Below are 23,668 nucleotides of genomic sequence, written 5' to 3' on the forward strand. Positions count from 1 at the left end.
TCTGTTCTCTCATCACCAGCATGTTTTACAGCTTCCTGTTATGCTGTTGGGGGGATGAATGAGAGAGGCAATGGAAGCAGCTCTTTCTATACTTTGCTCGCCCTCCCTTCTGAGTGCACCTTATGAATGCCAGTCTACATTGCTGCAAGCAAGACCCACTTTCCCCTCGTTTGCATTTCATCACCTGGGGGGGAAAGCACACAAAAAAACACACCGAGACTCCAGAGGAGCGAGATCAAAGAGAGGCAAAGCAGAGGAGAACAGGGTGGCGGAGACCCAGAGAGCCTGAAACAGCTTCTCTGGTGCACATGGATCTGACAAGTGAAAGGCTAAATTAAGCAACAGCCCCAGCCGCCTCCTCCTCCTCCTCCAGCCCATCTATTCTCCAACATCTCCAGCAACTGCTGCTAGTGCAAAGCAGGCACGGAGAGGGAAGTCCCCCCCTCCCCAAGCCACCTTCTCCCCCCTTGCTTCCCGCCGCCCGCCCCAAATCTCGTGCCGATGCAAACTTCTTGGAAGAGCACGTTTCTTGGGTGTGTGAGCGGCCGGCTGGGATTGCAGTAACCTGTCTGGATAGATCAGCCAGAAAAGGGATGCGCGAGGAAGCAGCCGAGCAAGCGCCAAGGGGGCTGGGGGTGCGGGGCGAGCAGCTGCAATTGGGCAGCGGGGGGGGGGGGAGCGCAACTCTCCCCACAGGCCTCCCCATCTCTCCCCCCCCTACCCCTGGGAGGTTAACCCCGCTGTCTCTGCCCGCTTTGCCAGGGGCTAAATGAGTGGGTGGGAACGGCGCCGGCTGCTTCCTCCTTCCCTCACGGGGAGACGACGCTCGCCTCAGGCCGGGCCGTTGCCACGCGAGCTAGAACCACGCACGACGCGGAGGCGTCTACCTCACCCTCACAACCAAACAGACCCCCCCCTAAAAAAAAGCCCCGCCAGACGGCGACTCCACCGTCGCCCGGTTGCTAGGCAAGCAGGAAGGCGGTGGGGGGGGGGCGATACGACGCCCTGCGTTAGGGCCCGGCCGAGCCCACGCCCCGCTCCCGGGTGCCTCGGGGCTCCTCCTGCCCCGCGGTGCTCCAGCAGCAGCAGCAGCAGCAGCAGCAGCAGCGGCGCCGGTGGACCACAAACGGCTCTTTCCCCTCACGGTGTCTCTCCCTCTCTCTCTGCGGCTCCGCCCCCTCACTGTTCCCCGTCCCCCCCGCCCCACGCCACGCACCCTCCTCCTCCTCCTCCCGCCTTTCCTCGCTGGAGCCCCCGGGGGCGCGTGCCAGCTGCATCCGCTGCCTGCGCGAGCACGCGTTTGGCGCGCTCGCCCTCACTCCCTCACACACACGCACGCGGTCGCACACACGCAGAGAGGGAGACATACCCATATACCCCGGACTGACTGACTGACTGACTGCTGCTGCTGCTCTACGCCCGCCTCGCGCTACTGCTCGCCTGCTTTGCGCGCGCGCGCACATGCACAACACACACACACACACGCACGCAAACACACCGCCGCTCTGGGTCCGCTTCTCTTCGCAGGGGCTGCTGCAGTCGTCTGGAAGCCTCCCCCCTCCCTCTGCTAAGTTTCCTTCTTCTTGAGCTCCCCCCCCCCCCCACTCTCCGGAGCCTCGCTAAGGAGGACTCCCTCCTCAAGCTCGCCAAGTCCTTATTAATATTATTATTATTATCCTTTATGTTTTGGCTGCTCCTTTGAGCGCCTCCTGGTGCTCCCAAGGTAGGCTCCCTACTTGTTCTCCCTCCCTTCTTCCCTCTGTCCCTCTCCCTCCCCTCCCTTGGAATGAGTGGGGAGTGAGTGGTTTCCAGGGGTATGTACCAGAATGAAAAGGAGATGTGTGTTTATGGGTGGTTTGCATTGGGAGAGGGGGGGGTGATGGAGGATGCTTTGGCTTTGAACCTTTCCTCCCCCCTTCAGCCTATTTGAGTGAGACATTTGGAAGCTGGGGGGGGGGGGCAGGAGGCTTCTGCAACTTTGCGCTGCGCCGCGACTGTTTTCGTTGTTGTTGTTTGCGAATTCCGCCTCTCTATGAATTCTCTCCCTGGACATCTATCTCCGTGACTGTGGCAGTTATTATCTTTAAGCAGCTGTCAAACATGTTCAGCATTCGGAAAGAGCTGGGCTGCCTCGGTTCACGGCAGTGTCAGTGAACCCCTTTGCAAATGCCTCTCTCCACCACCCCCCCACCTGCCACATCTCCCTAAAAAATTTTTTGCTTGAAGATGTAGCGAAACCAGCCGAGGAATTACTGATGGACTTTTTTTAATATACAAGAAAAAGATAGGGGGAAGTCTTGGATTTCTTTCTATTGCATGGGAATGAGGAGGAAAAGCAACGTTTGCTGCATCTGCTCATATGTCAGTTTTGATTATGCACTGCATGTAGAAAAACACATGATCTGGGAGGAGGACGGAGATGTAATAACTTGTTAGTGTGGGGTGGTTGTTGTTTTTTTAAGCGGGGGAGTGCTTCAGCGACCCATGGGTCCAAAGTCTTCATTGAAGTGGCATCTTTTTGTTGGTTTGAATTGAAGGCATCGCTTGGTTGGAAACTGATTCAAAGCCAAGTGTTTTTCTCTCTCTCTCTCTTCTCCTCTTACATCGCTAGGAAAAGCAAAGGAAGCAGCTATGAAAAGGAAACTGATGTTCTACATGATGCAGTTGGTTCTCGTTTTGTTGGCGTGCTTCTCTGCAAGGTGAGAGGAGGTTCTGCTTCTTGATCAACAGCAACAGAGATTGCCTTGTTTGCTGCTAGTTAGCACCGCTCATGTACACTGGCTGTTCTTTAAATATAAGATCAGTTGGTACGCAGCACAGGTGAAGTAAAGGAGGAAGTCCTGAGGTTGTTGAAATGTTAATAACTTGTGTCAAACAAGTCTTTCTAAAAGCCAAATGACAGTTTCGTGATTACCTCTGAAAAGAAGAGCACTATACGATCTTTCTGTGCAGCCTTTGAAGCTATGCAATGTTTTCTGGAGTCATTGTGTCACTCTAGTTATATCACACCAGTCCTCATGGAGAATAAGGAACAGGAAAGAAACCAAAACACTGAAGATAGTGGGATATTTTGCATGTGGACGTGGGTTGGAATGGGGAGTATTTTTGGTCAACATAACAGAACACGGAGACATTTAATCTTCAAACCTCTAGGTGGAGATAGTATACAATTCCACAATCCCATAAAATAAAACAATAACCTGATTCATTAATCAACTTTTGATGTTGCTTAATAAACTATATATCTAAAGTGATAGCATTATAAAAGGCAACCTAAAATGCATGCTTAGATTTGATTTTACCTGGCACCTCTATGCATCCAATTAATGATGATTTCTAACTTCATTTTGCTCATAGATCACAGCTTGGGCTGCAGTAGCATATAACATATAACATATTTCTGTCTTTTATTTTCCTCAAAATCATAAGAAACTCATCCGATAGTGAATAGCAATGCATCCAATTTTAGCCAAGTAATCGGCAATATATTTCAGTGGCTAGAATTAAATGCTGCTTTGAGGTTTTGAGGTTTATCTAGCCAGCAAGGATGCTGCAGTATTAGTTAAGCCACAGTGGGCCTAGTCCTTTTACTCAAGTGAGTAAGTCTCATTGCTGCCAAGGAGTCAACATGTGTACCTAAAGACTACTACATTCTTCTACAATTTTCAGGATTAGACTCTAATAGGATTATCAGTGTTAGTTTTTATCTAATAATTTGCTTACAAAACTAGTATTTCTTTAATACTGGTAAAAATATTTGCTTGTATACAACATGCAAGTACTAACAATAGTATCTTAAATCTTATTGACAGCTCACATGTGAAATACTAAAGTCAAATTACTTGTAAGCGAAGGGTCCTGAAATACCACAAACTGCAAAAAACAACAACCCATAAACATTTAAATGCTTTGTCCATGTTGTTGAATATTCCTATTTTCTTAATTTCTCAATAATGGTTTATCCATATAAAAGTAATATTGTCTTTCTTGATTATTTATTTTGTTTTAGTCCAAACTGTGTTCACATTACAGAAATTGCCTCAGAAGGAGGATAGCATTAATCATGCATTCAAAAAAAACCACCAAATGTCATAAATAACTGTAGATTGTTGGGGAAAGACAATGTATATCATATTCTTTTTATGCTAGCTGAATACTTGGAACTTGTATGAAAGGGGCATCTAAGCATCATAAATTTCAAGCAAAAATTTGGTTGTTACTGTAAGGTTCATGGGAAAGATCCGTACAGGGAGCAGAACTGACGTTCAAAGAAATACTACAAGGCCTTGGTTTGGATTTTCCCAGTTTAAGAGACATTCGCTTTTCAGCACCAGTCTTAAGTGGACAGCAAATGAAGAAAGTCACTGTGTTTGCTGCTGATTTTCAGAATGGGATGAAGGGGGATCAGATTACTTTTCATTCCTTTTTTTCTCCATGGCATCTTCAAAACTGAATTTTAAGTTTTTTCTTCTTCTTTTCCCCCAATGTTTATCAGCCTGGAAATCCGTTGAATTAATACTTTTACCACTACTGCTACCATAATTTAACAGGATTCGTTTTAAGATCCATACATATTTTAGACTCTCTTGTGGTTTGCTGCTTTTCTATCTCATTGCAACTACCCATGATTTACAAACATCAGAAGTCAGTTTTATCACAACAGCTTTTCTCCATGTCTTGTGTGCTACATGGTCACTGAGTGAAAGCATAGTCAGAATGCCTTCTCAGAAGATGGCAAAGGTGGTCCAGGATGAAAACCATGCTTTTCACATCCTGATATTCCTTCCCATGCAAGTGTTCATTATAAAGAAATAGCTGCAGTATGTTGTTTAATTGTATTTAACAGTGCAATTGTATTTAACCATAATGAAGAAAACCAGAATTTTCCAGTCTTTTCTAAAATTCCAGTATTTTATGTCTTTCTCATCAACAAACGTAGTATGTGCTCCAGTTACATTGCAGTTCTGCTTTATTTTTAAAAAAACTTTTTATAGAAAAAATAAGCACGTAAATATTACCTGCTGGTCCGCCCCGCTTTCCCAAATATATTTATATTTCTCCATTTCCTTGTGAAAGAGCACTAATAGCAGGTGTCAGTGGCAAAGACCTTGCAGTTTGTAACCCATGTCGTTGGGATGCATATGGATTGTTGTTTCCGAGGCCTTGTCAATCAGTGAATGCATCAAGGCCTATGAGTCCTATAAGGTCCCTACCGGCCAATTCTTTCCAGTGTTCGTTCCCTGCTTTGCTACAAAGTTTCTTGGAAAAGGAAGTGGGTAGCAGGAGGTCCTGACTGACAGTGATCCAATTCTTGGAAGGACCTGAACTTTTATTAGAAAAGCTGTGGCTTAGTAGTAGAGCATCATTGGGGGTTGGACTCGATGGCCCTTGTGGTCTCTTCCAACTCTATGATTCTATGATCTACTTTATGCAGAAGGTCTCAGGTTCAATCCCTGTACGTATCTCTAGATTGGGATGGCAGAATCCCCAGTCAGGGCAGACACCATTGAGCTAGACACCAATGACCTGACTCCATATAAGGCAACTTCCTGTGCTCCATGGTGTATTGGGCTTAGTGGACAAAGATCTACTCTTGAGTTTGCTGTTACAGGTTTCACCTTACTCTGTGCTTCAGGTATTGCAGGTACATACAACTGGATCTTGTTTGCAGCACTTATTTCAAGTGTTGGCAAGTAATCAATCCTCAGATAAGTTGTAAGGAAGTGGACAAAAGTGATATGGGTTGCACCAGTGATTTTGCTACTATTTTCATTTGTTTTAAGTTTTTTAAACACACACACACGCACACACACAGACATGTTGCCTTGCTGGATCATACCAAGGGTCCAAGTTGTCCAGTATTCTGTCTCCAACAGCCACTTTATTTTCTTTGACTGCCAGAGAAGAAATTGGAAGAAAGAGAAAAAGCATACCTAGCTGGGGTGGGGTTTTAAATATCTAGTAGGAAAGTTTTGGATAGGCTTGGCTGAGGAAGCAAGCATACATAAAACAGAAAAGGACATGGCGAATGAATAAGAAAAGGGAAATGGTAAATATTAACATTGCTCACATGATGAAGTGTGGTGGCTAAAGTTGGGTCCTAAAAATGAAAAGCTAAAGAATGCTGATTATTCGCTAAGAAAAAGGTGGAATCTTCAAATAATTTGTATTAAATGCATATACAGAATATTCAAAGCTAATAAATACTAACAGTGTATTAAATGTACATAGAACATAATTAACTTTTTTTTAATGTTTGTTTAGATCAGCATCGGTTGACCCCAATGAAGATGAAGCAAAAAATAACATCACCATCTTTACAAGAATTCTAGATAGGCTTCTGGATGGTTATGATAATCGTCTAAGACCTGGATTAGGAGGTAATGAATAACACTTCATTTTGAAAAACAAAAGACCTCATTGGGTAATTAGAATTCTGGTGCTTAACATGTTGATAATTTTGCCTGAGAATATTGACCTGTTCTTCAACCCAAATAGTGTCTACTATTTTGATACTAGGTTTAGGAAAATTGATTCTGTTTATATTTCTGAAAGTGTGACATTTTTGTAGCATTTGATGTTTGCCATTTTGTTCATAGCCTGCATTATTTTGATTGTGTTTTTTTAAAGAAAATAGTTTTTACTAAGGGTTTTTATGTTACAAAACAAATAAACAGGGAAAGGTACATCTATTTGGTTTTGACTGCACAGGAGATCATTACAGCTGAGTAATCCTATATAAATAGTATAATCACCCCAAGGGTCTGATGTGGGTACTTTGTATTATACAGGGGTCGAGCCTCTGACCATTAAACTGCCTCTGAAATCATTGGAAGGATTCCCAATAACATCATGGCGAAATAACAGTGTGGTTTTTTTCCCTTTATAAGCATTTGTTAAGGTCAATAAATGGCAGCTCTGTTATGGGTTACCTTTCGCCTGAGCTCAGAAAGAAAGAGGGTGAAATTTGGAAATGGCTCCTACAAATTATTTACATGTCCATCTTTCTCCTAGATGTCAAACAACTTTTCTTTTTTCTTTTTGAAAAGCTAAACTTTCTTAATGGCAACCTATCTCTTGCTATTCAATCGCCTCCATCAATTACAATGGTTAATAGTGTATAAACATAATAGCTAATGGCACAGACTGTTCAAGAAGATCAACTAGGTCACTCCCCCCCCCTCCAATCCTGTGGGACCACAGCAGGATGTTTAGGTTACCCAAACCTCTTTCATCTTGAGGACACAGAGCTGCTTGTGCCATAGATTCAAGATCAAAACTATTTTGAGCTAGAACTGCAGAGCTTGGTGTCAAAGCATGAGGTTCCAGTGGCGTAGCGTGGGTTGTCAGCACCCGGGGCAAGGCAAGTAATTTGCGCCCCCTAACCCGTGGATTTGCACCCCCTAACCCTAACCCCCAGGTGTTGCGCCCGGTGCGGCTGGCCCCCCCTGCACCCCCCACGCTTCGCCACTGTGAGGTTCCTTAGATTCTTGTCACAGGCCCCATACTGCATGTAAAGATCTACATAACAAGAGCCCTTTGGCTCTCACCTCTTCCTCAAGCAGCTCTCAGATATATACATACATGAATACATATCTACCTACCTACCTACCTGCAGGGTGACAGGAGCAAGACAAATAAACTCAGCTTCCAGCTTCAAAGTGTTTCCACTCCTGCCCTTTCCACACCAGCCTCTGGCCCAAGCAGCTCTCAAATCAATGCAAGGCAGACTGTTGATGGCAGCCCTGGAAACAGCAGTCATCCCCAAAAGCAAAGCAAAGGGGGGGGGAGCACAGAATACAGTTGCAGCCAGCAGAAGAGTCTTCGAGCAGAAAAGAGCTCCCGCTGTTGTTCTTCATCCTTGTGCAAGGATCAAAAGCAAAGCAACCCAGGCACAGTTAGCTGAAACAAGCTAATCTACCCCAGCTTTAAGTGGTTTTCAAATGGTTCCAAGGAATCTTAGCGTTCCTCAGAAGTTTATCAGGAGTTCCTCAATGTGAAGATGAATAAAGCTTCCCTCAGTTGCCCACCACCACTATCAGTTCCTCCCTTTCAACACACAGCTGCAGAGTCGTGCTGGGTGTGTTCTCTTGAACGCTCTTAATTCTCATGAAGCAATGGTGACACTCAAGATATATGGCCCGCCCTGCACTTGACCTGAGCACGGACACTCATGTGGCCTTCCAGATGTTACTGCTTTCATTCCTCACCATTAACCATGTTAGTTGGCGCTCGCAGGAGTTGGCATGAAACATTACCATGGGTTCCCTTCCCTGGTGTACCAAAGACACAGATCCCTTTACTTTAAAATAAATGACTTACTGGCGCTTATGAAACCATTACAGTTGTTGTGAGGTGTAGAATAGTAAGCATAAAATACACTTTAAAAAATGCAGTGTAGCTTGTTTGTTGCAAGTTCATCTTGAATATATCCAAAACCAAACCGCTCCGAGAAGCTTGCTTACCACAGTCCGCAATCAGAAATGTACAAGAGGACTACTTGTCCCCCACCAGATGCTGGGTTCACCAGCTGTTATAATAGAATGCAGGGGTGAAAGCTGGTTTTTTTTTTTGGAAGTACTTAAGTTGCAATGAACGAGCATGTCAAGATGATGATACTATAAATGTGCAAGGTGGGCAAAAAGGGATAATGATCATATAATCACTTTTGCTATGCTGGCTTAAATAAAATTTAGATAAATTGCTATGGTTAGGTGAATTTTCTAACCCAGGAGTACTAAAAAAACGGGGGTGGGGGTGGAAACCTGAAATGAAATGCCAACTCCTTATATATGAACCTTCCTTGGTTTTGATTTCTTTCCCCCCTTATTGATGGAAATCCTGCAATGAAATCTAAACAGAAAAATTGTAAGCAACCTCACTTGGATGCAGTCTTTGGAGCAGTTTTGCTGAGAATAGAACTGAAACCAACAAGTGCTATTTTTATGCAAGGAGGCGAGGCAAAAGCTATTCTGCATGTGCTGGAAATACATGGCGTTTAGCACGGTGGGGAAAATAAGATAAACAGAATATTTTGTTGGTGCACAAATTTGAAATAGCTGATTGATTTCTTCTTTGATGATGGGTGAATATAGAAGACCAGTTTTCCTTGTGGGGAAGCCTCCTCATTCTTTTCTTAGAAGTGTGCCAAAGCATGTTACAGTGCAGCAATATAGATGACTATGCCTGTTTTTGTAGTATTCTGTGGTTGCTTTTGCTCACTCCAGTTACCAAGTAGTTCTGTTGCCATGGAGAACCGATGTATTCTTCCATGTATTGCTGCAGTACGGCTTTGTCACAACTTCCTGGTTCTTTGTTTAAGAAAGTAGATGGTTTAATATGTTCTCACAGTCTTAACGTTTTGTTCATACTGATAACAGTGTTACTACAAAGGGCTCAGTAATTTCCTACACCCCCCCCCGTCTCTTTGGATTTATTCTCTTTCTGTTGGGAGGGGGACACCCAGTTTCTTTAAACAAAAAAAACAAAAAAACCAGGAGCTTGCCTTACTGTTAAGTTCTAAAGCTAGATGTTTTGTGCTATCCTATCTATTCATGGCAAAAAATTAAAATTGCGATTGAGATGGATGTGTGAATATGGACACACCCAGGCCTAGCACTACCATCTGGAGGTGCCAGACAAACGTCTGACACCAGTACAGTGTTACCTCAGGTTAAGAACTTAATTCGTTCCAGAGGCCTGTTCTTAACCTGAAACTGTTCTTAACCTGAAGCACCACTTTAGCTAATGGGGACTCCTGCTGCCGCCGCGCCGCCGGAGCACGATTTCTGTTCTCATCCTGCAGCAAAGTTCTTAACCTGAGGTAATATTTCTGGGTTAGCGGCGTCTGTAACCTGAAGCGTATGTAACCCGAGGTACCACTGTATGGTGCTCATCACTGAATAAGTGCCCCAGTTTGGCCTTCTTGATAGCTCCAGTTGTAACCACCATCTTTATTTCCACGAAAATGCATTTATTTATTTAAAACATTTAGACCCTACCTTGTAAAAAAATAAAAATAAATGTGAGGGTGGCAACAAGAAGTGCCCATAGCAGCTGAATACAAAAAGACACAGGACAGCTTTAAAAACAACTACAGAGTAATCTTAATTCCAGGGTGGAGCAGTGTAGCAGTACTGCATCTGTAGCCCCATTGCTCATACTGACCAGGATGGAGGTTGGGTTGGGAGGCAAAACCCTGCTATGAGCTGTGCCAGCTTGGAGCTTGCATACTGGCCAGGCTCACATTCAGCACATTGCTGTCAAGTGGTGGCAGTAAGGATGGCTCAAGTTCCAGTAGATCAGGCTTCCTCAACCTCGGCCCTCCATATGCTTTGAGACTACAGTTCCCAGCATCCCTGGCCACTGGTCCTGCTAGCTAGGGATCATGGGAGTTGTAGGCCAAAAACATCTGGAGGGCCGAATTTGAGGAAGCCTGCAGTAGATCCTGGGCTGGGTCTACCCTCATAATGCCTAACTTTGGAGCTTTCCATGGGCTACCAGTAGGGGGGGATTTCAGCAGCAGTAAATCTACCCACCATGTTTTTGGAACGTGAAAGGGAGAGCTTTACATTGGAGGCATGGTGGAGGCCAGCGGAAGTTGACAGAGCTATTTCTTCCCCCATCCAACCACACACAGATACATCACCAGCATGGTTAATCAGGGGTAGTCTTAAGAAATCACCAGAGCAATAAAAACAGTTCAGTACAACAAACTTAAAATACCAAAACATATCAGTACAGGAACTAAAAGCCCTTCGTGGCCAGAAAGGCTACCTAAACAGGATGGTTTTAGTTAGAAACTCAGATATATAATCTAGGCGCCAAATGGCTCCTCAAACCAAGGTTACAGTCACCAAAACAGAATGTCTAGTTGCCATTTTTGCGCAAGTCTTATTTTTCAAATGATGGGCTGATTGATTGATTATCTGATTGATTATCAGTTAAACATATGTCTAGTTCAGATGACAATCTTGATCTAGGTTAAGAGCTTTGAGAACTTGAAGAAGATCCAGGGGCAGTCCACATATATATTGGCCTATTCTGACCTCTTTTTCTTAATGGCAATGCAAACCATTCATAACATAAGAATAGTCTTCACAACTGTGAGCAGGGCAGTGAACTAGGGTAAGTGAACCATAGAAGTATAGAATTATACAGTTGGAAGGGACCCCAAGGGTTGCCTAGTCCAACCTCCTGCAATTCAGGAATCACAACTAAAGCACCCATGACAGATGACCACCCAACCTCTGCTTAGGTAAAGGGTAAAGGGACCCCTGACCATTAGGTCCAGTCATGACCGACTCTGGGGTTGCGATGCTCATCTCGCTTTATTGGCCGAGGGAGCCGGCGTACAGCTTCCAGGTCATGTGGCCAGCATGACTAAGCCACTTCTGGCAAACTAGAGCAGCGTATGGAAACGCCATTTACCTTCCCGCCGGAGCGGTACCTATTTATCTACTTGCACTTTGACATGCTTTCGAAATGCTAGGTTGGCAGGAGCAGGGACCGAGCAACAGGAGCTCACCCCGTCACAGGGATTCGAACCGCCGACATTCAGATCAGCAAGTCCTAGGCTCTGTGGTTTAACCCACAGCGCCACCAGCATCAAAGGAAGGAAAGGAAAGAGGGCCATGGGGAACATGGGTCTGATATGAGCAAAACACAGTAAATGGAAACTCAGTTTCAAGGGTTGGTGGTAGAGGGATTAGGCCAAAAAATGCATGGGGAAAACGGTTTTGAGGAAGAGGCAGGGATTAGGTGTTCTTGAAGGAAGTTCTGGGAATCAAGGGCAGCACATACTAACATGTGAAAGCATGTACTGTACTTTATATTAATATGAGAAAAAAATGAGTGGTATGTTAATCTGCTTTGATTGTAAAGTGGTTCAAAACTATTTGTTTTTAAAAATTCTGCACAGCTGTACTCAAAATGGTGGCACTGGAATATAAAGGGCATATAGGAAGGGTAGAGAGCACTGCTCATAGATGGTACACTCTACAGAATCTGCCACCTTCTGGAGCGCGATTGCAAAGGTGCAGGTGCAAAGTAGGAAATCACTCATGTCTAAATTAATCACTGTGAAGGAATTCTCTTATAAGTTTCCCACAACCAGATCCATTATTCTGCTTGCCTATAGTAACTCTCACTTTAAGTTGATGTCTTGCTTCTGCAGTATGAAGAAGAAAAACGACTCGGCTATACAGCTGCAAATAAAATGTTTTAAATGTGTTGTAAAGTGCAATATACAAACGTCACACTAGATGGTGGCAGTGAGCCATGCCAACTTCAATGTATTTTTCAAAACGTTTTTTAAAAAAGCATTTTCACAGCGGGTTGTTTTTTAAAAAATATAGGTGCGTAGATTCCACCACAATTAATTGGTTCAGGTGTAAACTAAAATGCTCATGACAGCCAGTAAACTAGAATTCACTGTCAAATCCGTGCCGCTGAAGCTGATGGGTGAATTCAGAAGTTATTTTCCTGAAATGTCATACTTTTTACTTTTACAATATTGCTAATTTTAGAACTAACAAATGAAGCCAGCTTTAGAAGCAATTGTATCTTCCACTCTCCCACATTTATTTATTTATTTATTTATTTATTTGCCTAAAATATGATCAAAATATTTTGCTCTAGTTGAAGCACTGAAATAAGATTACGCACCGATTTATGAGTTGCAATGTACTGATCAATACAATATGCAGTTCCTAAATAGACATATTAAAATTGCCCTGTCCATAGGACATATGATCACTGAAGTTGTTTTCTTTAAGTGAGGTTTTCCAGAATAGGACCTGCAAGCTTTCTAAAGATGGGATTAGTACTGTATACACTGATCTAATGTTGTGCTCATGCTGACCTCTAGTGACAGGAAATCCTTCATGTGAATGGCTATGATAAGACAAGTGTGGGCTTTTTTTATTACAACCACAGTTAGCTAGGCGTGACACATCTCTACAACAACTAGGATCACAGTCAGGCAATATTTACTAACCTGTGAATACTATTTCTTCAGTAGGAAAAAAAAATATTAAATTCTATTCTTGTCACTATCGTTCACTTTCAAGATGGAATCAGTCTCAATAAAAGCAATAGAGCTGTGATTCTTTGTACATTTAACTGAGTGTATGGCCTATTGAACATAATGGGATTTACTTCTGAGAAAACATGCATAGGATTGCATTGCTAATGTACCATAAGACAATAACATATCCTCCAACATTTCTCTGATGAAAATAGGGATGTCCTAAAGAAAAGTGGCACATTCAGAAACCAGGATAGCTTCTGTAAATCTGTGGCTGTCCCTTGAAAATAGGGACACTTGGAGGGTCTAGAATAAGTATGTGAAAAAGAGTCCAAAACATCGATGACAGGCACAGAAAGCTGTAATGAAAGCTCAGCAGGAAGTAAAACAACAACAACATTCTGTCATACAAGCCAAAATCCCAACAAAATTGTATAGTGGTATGTCATCAAAGGAGGGGTCATCCTCTTGGACCAAAATGCCATATATAATACCACTTGGTTATCTACTCTTACAGGCAATGGCGTTACAATGTCTAAAGCAGAGGTCTTTCCCATCAGCTGCTATGTGACCTCCTTGAATTTGGGGTCTTTCATGTTAAAATACCCATGTTCTACCTTATACATAATTGGAGAAGCCCTCTAGTTCAAACGAATAGGTCTGTTGCCATCATAAGTAGTACCTAATGGATGTTCCTTGATTCACGTTACTCCATCCTGGTTAAACTCTGTTAATGTGCCTATGCTATTTCTCAAACTTCAGTATGGCAGTATTGCATACTGAGCATTAGGCAAATATGCTTTCAGCCATCCCACTTCATATTTAAGGAGCTAATATTTTTATTTCACGGCCAAATTGAACAGGGGCCAAGTAGCCGCCGTAAATCTTGGAATGCCACCGTAAATCAGCATAAAATGGAAGTTAGTTAGCCACAAACACACCAAGAAGAAACCCATTTCTATTTCTCATCTTTTTTTTGGGGGGGGGATATAAAATTGCAGTTTTGAAGGATTATAACACTCTCCATCTTGTGGATGATATAGGCACACTGAAATTCCAAAGAGGATATTTATTTTTGATCTAAACCCTGATCCCAAACATATTTATCGTAGTTCCAGTGTCTTGCTTCCTGGTATGTTTAAGCATACTTCTTTGTACATCTGTGGTATATGTACATCACAGCAATATGCTGTCCTCAAAACCTTGTAGGAAAATGTCTTAGAAAAAGACTGTCAAACCTTTCCACAAGCTTCTGCCAACTGCATGATTCTCCTTGTTAACTTTTGAACATTAGTTCTATGTGAAGTGAACATGGAAGTCACCAGCAGTGTAGCACCCTTCCCTGACTCCCACAGAGCCCCTTGCCACACTGAAATTTGGCTTAAAAGAATTATTATCTTGCAGCCAATAGAATAGCTTGCGCCTTGCCCTGTGGTGCCAACACCAGTCTCTCCAGTTTGCAAATGGACATGGAAAGGTTGGCAACCCCTGATTTAACAATATTTTGCATATGAAGCTTTTCATTATCCTTGTTTTCCTCACCATTTCAAATCATCGGATCTATTTACTGTGGTGCTTGCAAATTGCTACATGCACAGCCACACTTACACATTTGCCAGATGGGCATTGCACATAGTGAACTGATTCAGAAGTAAGTTTGGGAGGGGGGATCTGTTTTAAGGATTGGACTGTTGCACCTGTACAGTTTTGAGAACATATTTTGAGCGACATTTTCCACTACTTGTAGGCAGAATTAGTGAAGTATGCTCATGAAGATCATATGACAATGTCAGAACAATGTCAAAGGAACTTAAATAGTACTTGGGGATTTGAAAAGAAAAATAATTAAAATGGTATGGGAAGTGGAAGCGTCTGCAAAAGCCTGGAGAATCCTTTGTTAGGGTTTTACCAGCCGTTGCAATTTTTGGTCGGACAAAATTCTTTGTAAGACTTCCATGAAGCTGTAGTTGCGTGATGTTCATCCAGATGTTAGTTTGCCATCATCCATACCTTATTATTATTAGAAGAAAACACGATACTCTTCAGCCATAAAGGTAAAGGGACCTTTGACCATTAGGTCCAGTCTTGGCCGACTCTGAGTTGCGGCGCTCATCTCGCTTTATTGGCCGAGGGAGCCGGCGTACAGCTTCCGGGTCATGTGGCCAGCATGACTAAGCCGCTTCTGGCGAACCAGAGCAGTGCATGGAAATGTCGTTTACCTTCCCGCCAGAGCGGTACCTATTTATCTACTTGCACTTTGATGTGCTTTCGAACTGCTAGGTTGGCAGGAGCAGGGACTGAGTAACGGGAGCTCACCCCGACACGGGGATTCGAACCGCCGACCTTCTGATCGGCAAGCCCTAGGCTCTGTGGTTTAACCCACAGTGCCACCTGCGTCCCACTCTTCAGCCATACAAAGATGGTATTTGTTCTTGCCTCCAAATCTGTGAAGTATATGCCCCACCTTTAACCAAGCGACGCAGAAAGAAATGTCAGGCCTTTATTTGTGAGGATGAGCATCAAGAAAATAAATGGATACAATCTGTCAACAAAGGCTTATTACTTCATTACTGATTTATCTTCCACTTGAAAGAGAAGAAGGAGTCAGTCCAAATGTTAGCATTTGCTGGGCTAGCAACAGTGTGTAAACTAATTGGAAATAAGCTTTTGAAATGCACAGAATACTCTGTGTACTCAAGCAGAGGCAGAAATATCTCATCTAAGCCTGAAGTCTTTTTTTCTAAAAGGCTAGCTTTTGATATTGTTTGAAGGTACAGTGTTTCCATGCTTCCAATGACAGGAGATCAGTAGAAATTTTATGATTTGTTGAGAAGTTAAACAACAAGACCATGCAAGGATAAGCAGGTTCAAATGTCATTATTACAGATGATGTTTCTGATTTTTATCCAAACTTTGGGTAAATAGTGATTTTCTGGGTAGGACAACTTGAACCACAAGTCCCTACTTCAATTTTTTAATATAATTTTTCAAATCTGCACCTCAGCAACTAGACTTTTCTAGCATCATTTTGCAACAAAAACAGGATAATTCATTAATATAGATATTTCATTTTCATAGTTTAGGGAAGCTTTTAATGTTTAACAGACCATTGTATTTTAATATTTTGTTGGAAGCCGCCCAGAGTGGCTGGGGAAACCCAGCCAGATGGGTGGGGTATAAATAAATGAATTATTATTATTATTATTATTATTATTATTATTATTATTACTACTACTTTGAAATATATTTGGGTATCCATTTCTCAAAATGTTCTTTCCAGAAGGGTCATTGATTGCTTTTCTTCATTTTTTAAAAAGAGCTTTTTTTGGTTATGTATTTTAACACCCACTTTCTTTGTTCAGTGAATTCTGTGGAATATATGTGTGATTTCAATAACAGTTTTCCAGTGTACCAAATGTTAGGAAGGGAATCAAAAAATAAGTATAATATGGCATTATACTATGTTAAAGTATCTATGTTAAAGTATGGAAGACTTCGAATCTTATTCAGAGGGAATTACCGTATTTCCAATCAGGTCATTCATAACATTTTAGTAATCGTAAATATTTTTTGTGTCTCAAGACATAGATGTTTCACATGTTTCAAGACATCAGCAATATCCCACTGATTTTTATCAGATACAGCAGAATATATGCTACTCTTGAAAGGCAGATTTTTTTTCTAAGGAGAGACAAAAAGCTGAGAGGCAAAAGTGGGGCAGAACTGCACTTCTGTGGAAAGAGGTTTTTCAAAGACATCAAATCCAACTGTGTCCAGATTGCATAACAGATTGTTAAAGCAATGAAACACTACTGCAGTAAGGCGTTCTGCATTTAGAGTGTAATTTGGGAGAACTCCCCCAACCCTTAATTGTAAAAAACCTTTAAACTATGCTTTGATATAGTAATTCCCATTCAGAAAGACTCCTCTTTCTGAAATTTTACAGTCTTTTAAAATGATATTTAAAACATGATGATTATGAAACAGACAGATTTCACGTGTGCCCTTTAAAGCACTTATGAGACTTCCTTCTGTTATAAATGTAATTTAAAATGTATATGTTTCAGGTTTTTAAATTGATGTGCATGAAGGAAGGACACTTTATAATCACATTTTAAACATCTTTAATTTTGGTTGCCCTGTGAACAGATGCATTATCCCTAAAAGCACTTCTTCTATCCACCATCCTTCCAACAGACTTTTCCCATGTTAATTTTTGTCTCTATAGAGAGGTTTCTCTTGGCCACTATTGCAATGTACAGCTCCCGATTTTACCCAATTTTCCCACCTTTTCCATGCTCACTGGCATTTATGGTATGGCCATTTATTTCCACTGTCTTCCACTGTCAGCAGAACTGACAAGATTGGAGAAAAGGCTTGTTAGTATAATTTATATAGAAGTGCATGTGTCCCTATGTATCAAAAGTGTATAAGCACACCATGTTACTACACTTAGTAGTATTTTCATTTTTTACAAAACAAAACAAAACACTGGTCGGTGAAATTAATATAGCTTTCCATAACTCTTAGAGCTGTAGGATAGACCAGAGAGAGGGCATTGGGTGAAATGTACATGGTTTTCTATGAAATTTGTTGTTGGTGGTGTTGTTTAGTCGTTTAGTTGTGTCCGACTTTTTGTGACCCTATGGATCAGAGCACGCCAGGCACTCCTGTCTTCCACTGCCTCCCACAGTTTGGACAAACTCATGCTGGTAGCTTCGAGAACACTGTCCAACCATCTCATCCTCTGTCGTCCCCTTCTCCTTGTGCCCTCCATCTTTCCCAACATCAGGGTCTTTTCCAGGGAGTCTTCTCTTCTCATGAGGTGGCCAAAGTATTGGAGTCTCAGCTTCACAATCTGTCCTTCCAGGGAGCACTCAGGGCTGATTTCCTTCAGAATGGATAGGTTTGATCTTCTTGCAGTCCATGGGACTCTCAAGAGTCTCCTCCAGCACCATAATTCAAAAGCATCGATTCTTCGGCGATCAGCCTTCTTATCAGACCTAAATAAGGGATAGTGAAGGAAACGGTAGAACAGGCTGGTGGGAGTTTCAGACTGTTGTCAATCATTATGGGATTAAATCCAATATTAGTTGCAAGGTGGCATGGGCTAATATCCAGGCAAGCAGTGAAACATATTTTCTCACACTTGCTGAAGGGGTTGCTGTGAAATATGAAACAAACCATAACTTGTGAAAAGTGATGCTCTGCATTAACTGCAGTGGTTGTCAATGCCTGCGTGATAATTAAAACTCTTGGAAATCTCTGTGTTATTTTATTTTAGTTTAAGTGTACGTTAAAAAAGTGTGGGGTGTGGAATCTTGCTTGTCTGTTTCTCTATTTCCTACATCACCCTTTGAAATTAGAACTCTCCATTTCCTAGTGCAGCATGAAAAGTGTTTGCCATCTTTGCTAAAATAGGGACTGAATCTTCTCCCTAAGATTTACTTATGTTCTTGCTTGTACTAAACAACTTACTGGGCTTAATCACAGGCATAGGGTGGGCACAGTTGTAAATCCATTGCATTTAATTTTCTAGTAGCGTAGCAAAACAATTTGGGCACTATTCAGAAAGCAACCATTTTCCTTCACAGTGAATATATTTAACATAGTAAAGGAAACAGTGTACCAGGCACAACAGTTCTAATTCTGGAGAGTGGGGAGGAGAAATCTCTATGGAGGAGGCTACAAGATTCACAGGAAGTATCAAAGACCATTCCTGGTCATATGTTACCATTATTTAAAGCTCAGATGTTGCGTTTATTTATTTATTTTTTAAAAATGAATTATAATAATTCTAGCAATAGATGCAACAAGAGTCACTCCATTTTAAAGCAAATATATTTGTGTTTTGGGTATGCATACATAGGTCTGCTTTATTGTTTCTTACAATAGCCATTCAATGTGCAACACTGGCGTGATCAATATAGATCTCCCTGACAAATAATCACACGTGATTTGAAATACCTGTTTCCCCTGCTAAATGGTGCTTTTACGCTGTTTATTTAAATAATTGTGGAGTACTGAGGAGCAGAGATGTATACCTGGCATGCTGCCTCCTCCTTTCCTTTGTACTTTCCTCCTTTGTTCTCTTTGTTTATTTCTTGATTTGCCTCTTTCCTCTCTGTATCTTTTAACCTTGTTCCCTCATATTTCTTGTCATGTTAGTTTACTCTCATCTCTAATTCCTTGCCACTTGCACTCACCGTGAGTGAAATTTCATCGAGCAAGTGCAACTGTGTCATTGGCCTTTAAGTCTGGTTGGTAGGGGCTTGTGTTCGGAAGGAACATAGTTGGGTGCCAGCAGACAGGGCTAGAATTAGTGGTGCCTGTAAGCTGATTCGCAAAGGCATGCCCATCACCTGATATCTCGTCATGCCCTTGAACTCTTTCCGTCGGAAAGTACTGTTTTGTGGTGTTACGAAAGCTCCACAAGCGAGGGAAGTTTTCATACATCATCACCACCATCATCATTTTTTATTATTATTAGACTTGATTTACTAATCACCTTCTAAACAACATAAAATAATTAAAAACTGTTCAACACACAAAAGCAACAAATACCTTGAAACCAAGATTAAGTCCCTAACAAGTTCACACTTGTGGGAAAGTCCCATTTAGACAGCTAGGAAAGGCTGATGGAACAAAAAAGAAGAGGTCTTCAGCTGTTTACAGAAAGTGAAGATAACAGGCACCTGCCATATCTTGACAGGAATGCCATTCTACAGAAACATGCATGCCATCATTTGATAGCCAGGTCATCAAGTAAAGAATGCATGAACTTGCCATCTGTAACACTGTGGTAGCTGGTTGACGTAGGCTGTTTCAGGAGGCAGATATTGAATTATTTATTGTTTTTAAAATAGTCTCCTAGCAGTGATGTCTTCCTTGAGTCTGCTACGACTACATCACTTCTCGAATGGTGTTCCAGATGTTCCATTTTAAATTTCTTTTTTAAAAATCACGAACAGCACACACAGTGCTACACGGCAGGTGGTGAGTTGCAGAATCATGGATACTAAGCTTCTAATCCATGAAGCCTGATAGCTCACTCTTAGCCTGATAGCTCACTTCCCTGTCCTGTTGGAGGCTGCTGCGCAGGCAATTAGGTGGAAATAAGTGTTAATACCATGAGTGTTAATACGATAGGGCCTCTCTCTTTTTCCTGCAACACCACTGACCGATGAACCTGCAGATCAGTACGAAGGCTGCCAAACTCCTTTGACTTGTGTGCTGAACAAACAGAATGGGATAGCAGATCGGGAAGAGGCATTGCCCAGAGGTAGACCACATGTTTTGTATGCAGAAGGTCTCAAGTCCAATTCCTGGCATCCGTGGTTAGGGCTGAAAGGGAAACTTGCCTGAAACCCTGCAGAGCCAGCACCATGCAGGATAGACAATACAGAGCTAGATGGGCAGTTGATTTGACTTGGTTTAGAATAATAGAATCATAAAATTGTAAAATGGAAAGGGACCACGAGGGTCATCTAGGTCCAACCCCCTGCAAGGCAGGAATATTTTACCCATTGTGGGCATTGAACCCACAACCCTGAGATTGAGAGTTTCATGTTCTACTGAGCTATTTAGGCAGCTTCCTATGTTCACTTTTGTGAAATGTATTTCTTAAGGCTTCCTTTCCTTCAAGAACTCCCTTTGGGGTTGCCACTTGAGCCACATCATCCCCAAAGCAGGTGCAGATTGGCACAAAAAAATAAATGTGCTATTATTTTTTTTTTTAAAAAAGAGAGAATGACTACAGGTATTGTGAACCTTGGATGAAGGATAGTACAGGATGAACTTTAACCCGAGGTATGACTGTATATAAATTGAATAAAAAACAACAAATTTATTTCATAAAATTTATATACCACTCGACTGTGAAAAAACTCAAAGTGGTTAATAAATACGAACTCACCATAGTGGGAGAAGACTTGTATGCCTGCTGTCCAAGCACTAACTATGGATGGGCAATTTCAAAGCCCCTGATCTCCTTTCTGATGGTTCTTTACCTTAAAACCTGACAGTACTTTAAAGAGAGGAGTGTCTTCTATAAAATAGGGCACATGCCCACCCTGACCCCCTCTGACATATGCTGCTGTTGCCTTTCCCTGCAGATTCTCCTTGCTCCCACCCAGGGCTGGATTTAGGTTTGATGAGGCCCTAAGCTACTGAAGGTAATGGGGCCCTTTATATGTCCAGCTGTCCTTTCTCAACAACAAATTGTCACTGTTTTTTGTGTTGAATATATGCTATATGGTAATTTATGGACCTAATAGGCATCTAAAGCCGTTTGCACATAATAGGAGCCTACACAACACAAAACACTGTTGCTGTATGTAGGCTTTATTTTATTTGTTTTTTTATCTTATATTTTGGAACTGTACATCCAGGTTTTTTTTCCCTTTAAACTTATTGGGAGGCACCCAAGAGAGTAAGGCCCTAAGCTATAGCTTGTTTAGCTTATATGTAAATCTGGCACTGCTCCTACCAGCACTTCATGTTTCCAGCCGTGCTGCTTGCCATGGCAAGTGTGTCATAGTAGTTAGAGTGTTGGACCAGGGCCTGGAAGACCTGGGTTCAGTTCCCCACATGAAGCCCACAGGGTGCCCTTGGGCCAGTCATTATTGTTGGGATACTGCTGGGGAGACAGGGGCATCAGGCAGCCAGGTGATCACCAGTCTCCCTTGGAACAGCATCGATCAGCGACACGAGCCTCAGATACGTTTAGAAGCTGTGCACGCTCTATCAGCAGAGTGAATAAATCTTCTCACAACGGAAGTGGCGGACAGAGTCATGTATAAACATATTTACAGCATTTATTCAGCATAGTTCAGGAACAAAGGAAAAAACATGTCTGCTTCCCTTCGTGTCCAGCTAAACAGCTAAAAGCAAAAGCAATATACAAACAGAAGCTCCCAGCAGACTGCTGGAATGTAAACAGGCATGTGACACACAACAGTCATGCCTGTTCCCCTTTAAGGTGGAACGGAACTAACGTATTTTTCGCTCTATAAAACGCACCAGACCACAAGACGCACCTAGTTTTTGGAGGAGGGAAACAAGAAAAAAAAAATTCTGAATCTCAGAAGCCAGACCAGCAAGAGGGATTGCTGCGCAGTGAAAGCAGCAACCCCTCTTGCTGTTCTGGCTTCTGGGATAGCTGTGCAGCCTGCACTCGCTCCATAAGACGCACACACATTTCCCCTTACTTTTTAGGAGGGGGAAAGTGAGTCTTATAGAGCAAAAAATATGGTATATCCTAACAATTATCTCTTGGCCTAACCTACCAGACAGAGGTTCTTTGAGTAAAATGAAGATGGGGAGAACCACGTATGCTTCCTGGAACCCCCCCCCCCCCAAAAAAAAAACCCACCGCCCTCTCCTTTCCCAACTGATATTACTTAGATAAGAAGTGAAACAGTGTGTTTGTTTCTACTTCCCTGCAATTCCAAGAGGTGAGCAGTGGAGGGGTAATCTGCAGCAGTCCGAAAAAGCTGTTCTCCCTGCCTTGCTGTTTCATGCTCTGCTTGGCTTTGCCCGGGAGCCAAGAGGTAAAGGGAGAAAGTTTGATCACCAAGCATTATTTTGAAGTTGTGGTATGAGAAAGAAAATTGGCAACTCTCCCCCTTCCCTCTGTGTTCTTCCCTTCACTCCACCTATTCAACCCTAATTAAAACCAAGCTGTGAATTTAGCACCAGTTCCTCCCTTTCTACTACAAGCTGCAAATTGTACATTTGTTCTTCTTCAAGAGCTCCAGGGACATTGTAAAAAGGGGGGTGGGTTCCATTTTTGCTTCTGGGTTGAACTCTGAAGTGGCTGAAAGGAAATTGACAAACATTTTCACTCCGTGTGAAATGTTTGTCACTTTTTGATGATTTTTCATGAGGAAAGAAAAAAGGCTATGAACAGAGGCGGAAGTCTTCACAATGCAGCAACCACAATGCTGCCTCTAATATAATGCCAATTCATAACATGGGCAATGGTTCCTGCCCTTACTCTGAATTGGTAACAAAAACAAAAACCAAGGAAGAATAGATGTTTGAAATCAGATTCATTCCAGAGCCCAGTTGATAAGAATTGCTGCTAAAAATGTTCCCCAAGGACAGATTTGCTTTGAAACGCTTTGGGCCTGGCATAAATATCATTTCAAGCACCTGAAATTCCTTCCCTCTACTTCCTCCCCCCCCCCCTTTTGCCTGCGTTCCAGTTTTGTGATTGGTTCTCTTACTCTGAATTGGCTTCATTATGTAGCTAAATCTGATTGGTTATTTGGTTACTATGCGTGGATAGCCAAGAATGATCTTCGTGGTTTGTGTGGAGTGAGACAAACTATGACCCCATGTTCAGAAGTACAGTGGTACCTTGGGTTACATACGCTTCAGGTTACATACGCTTCAGGTTACACACTCCACTAACCCAGAAATAGTGCTTCAGGTTAAGAACTTTGCTTCAGGATAAGAACAGAAATCGGGCTCTGGCAGCGCGGCAGCAGCAGGAGGCCCCATTAGCTAAAGTGGTGCTTCAGGTTAAGAACAGTTTCAGGTTAAGAACAGACCTCCAGAACGAATTAAGTACTTAACCCGAGGTACCACTGTAATGGTAAACCACACCATGGCTTAGCTCTGGGTAGCATGGTAACA

At 42.4% G+C, this 23,668-nt stretch overlaps 1 protein-coding gene across 4 annotated transcripts in view; it reads left to right on the forward strand.

Moving 5' to 3' along the window:
• The first annotated feature begins 1,270 nt into the window (after nucleotides 1–1,270).
• The window catches only part of GABRA2 (gamma-aminobutyric acid type A receptor subunit alpha2), a 69,483-nt gene continuing 47,085 nt past the window's right edge, over nucleotides 1,271–23,668 (forward strand). Inside the window, exons 1-3 of one of the 4 annotated variants that reach the window (XM_083755035.1) lie at nucleotides 1,271–1,723; nucleotides 2,612–2,699; nucleotides 6,265–6,380. In XM_083755035.1, the coding sequence (XP_083611161.1) occupies nucleotides 2,632–2,699; nucleotides 6,265–6,380 (184 nt within the window). In that variant the 5' untranslated portion in view covers nucleotides 1,271–1,723; nucleotides 2,612–2,631. Of the gene's footprint in view, nucleotides 1,724–1,795; nucleotides 1,815–2,254; nucleotides 2,700–6,264; nucleotides 6,381–23,668 lie in introns of those variants that run through there. The other 3 variants (XM_083755036.1, XM_083755037.1, XM_083755034.1) reach the window with 3 other exon arrangements.

This window comes from Podarcis gaigeae, assembly GCF_964106915.1.
Source record: "Podarcis gaigeae genome assembly, chromosome: 9".
NCBI lineage: Eukaryota > Metazoa > Chordata > Lepidosauria > Squamata > Lacertidae > Podarcis > Podarcis gaigeae.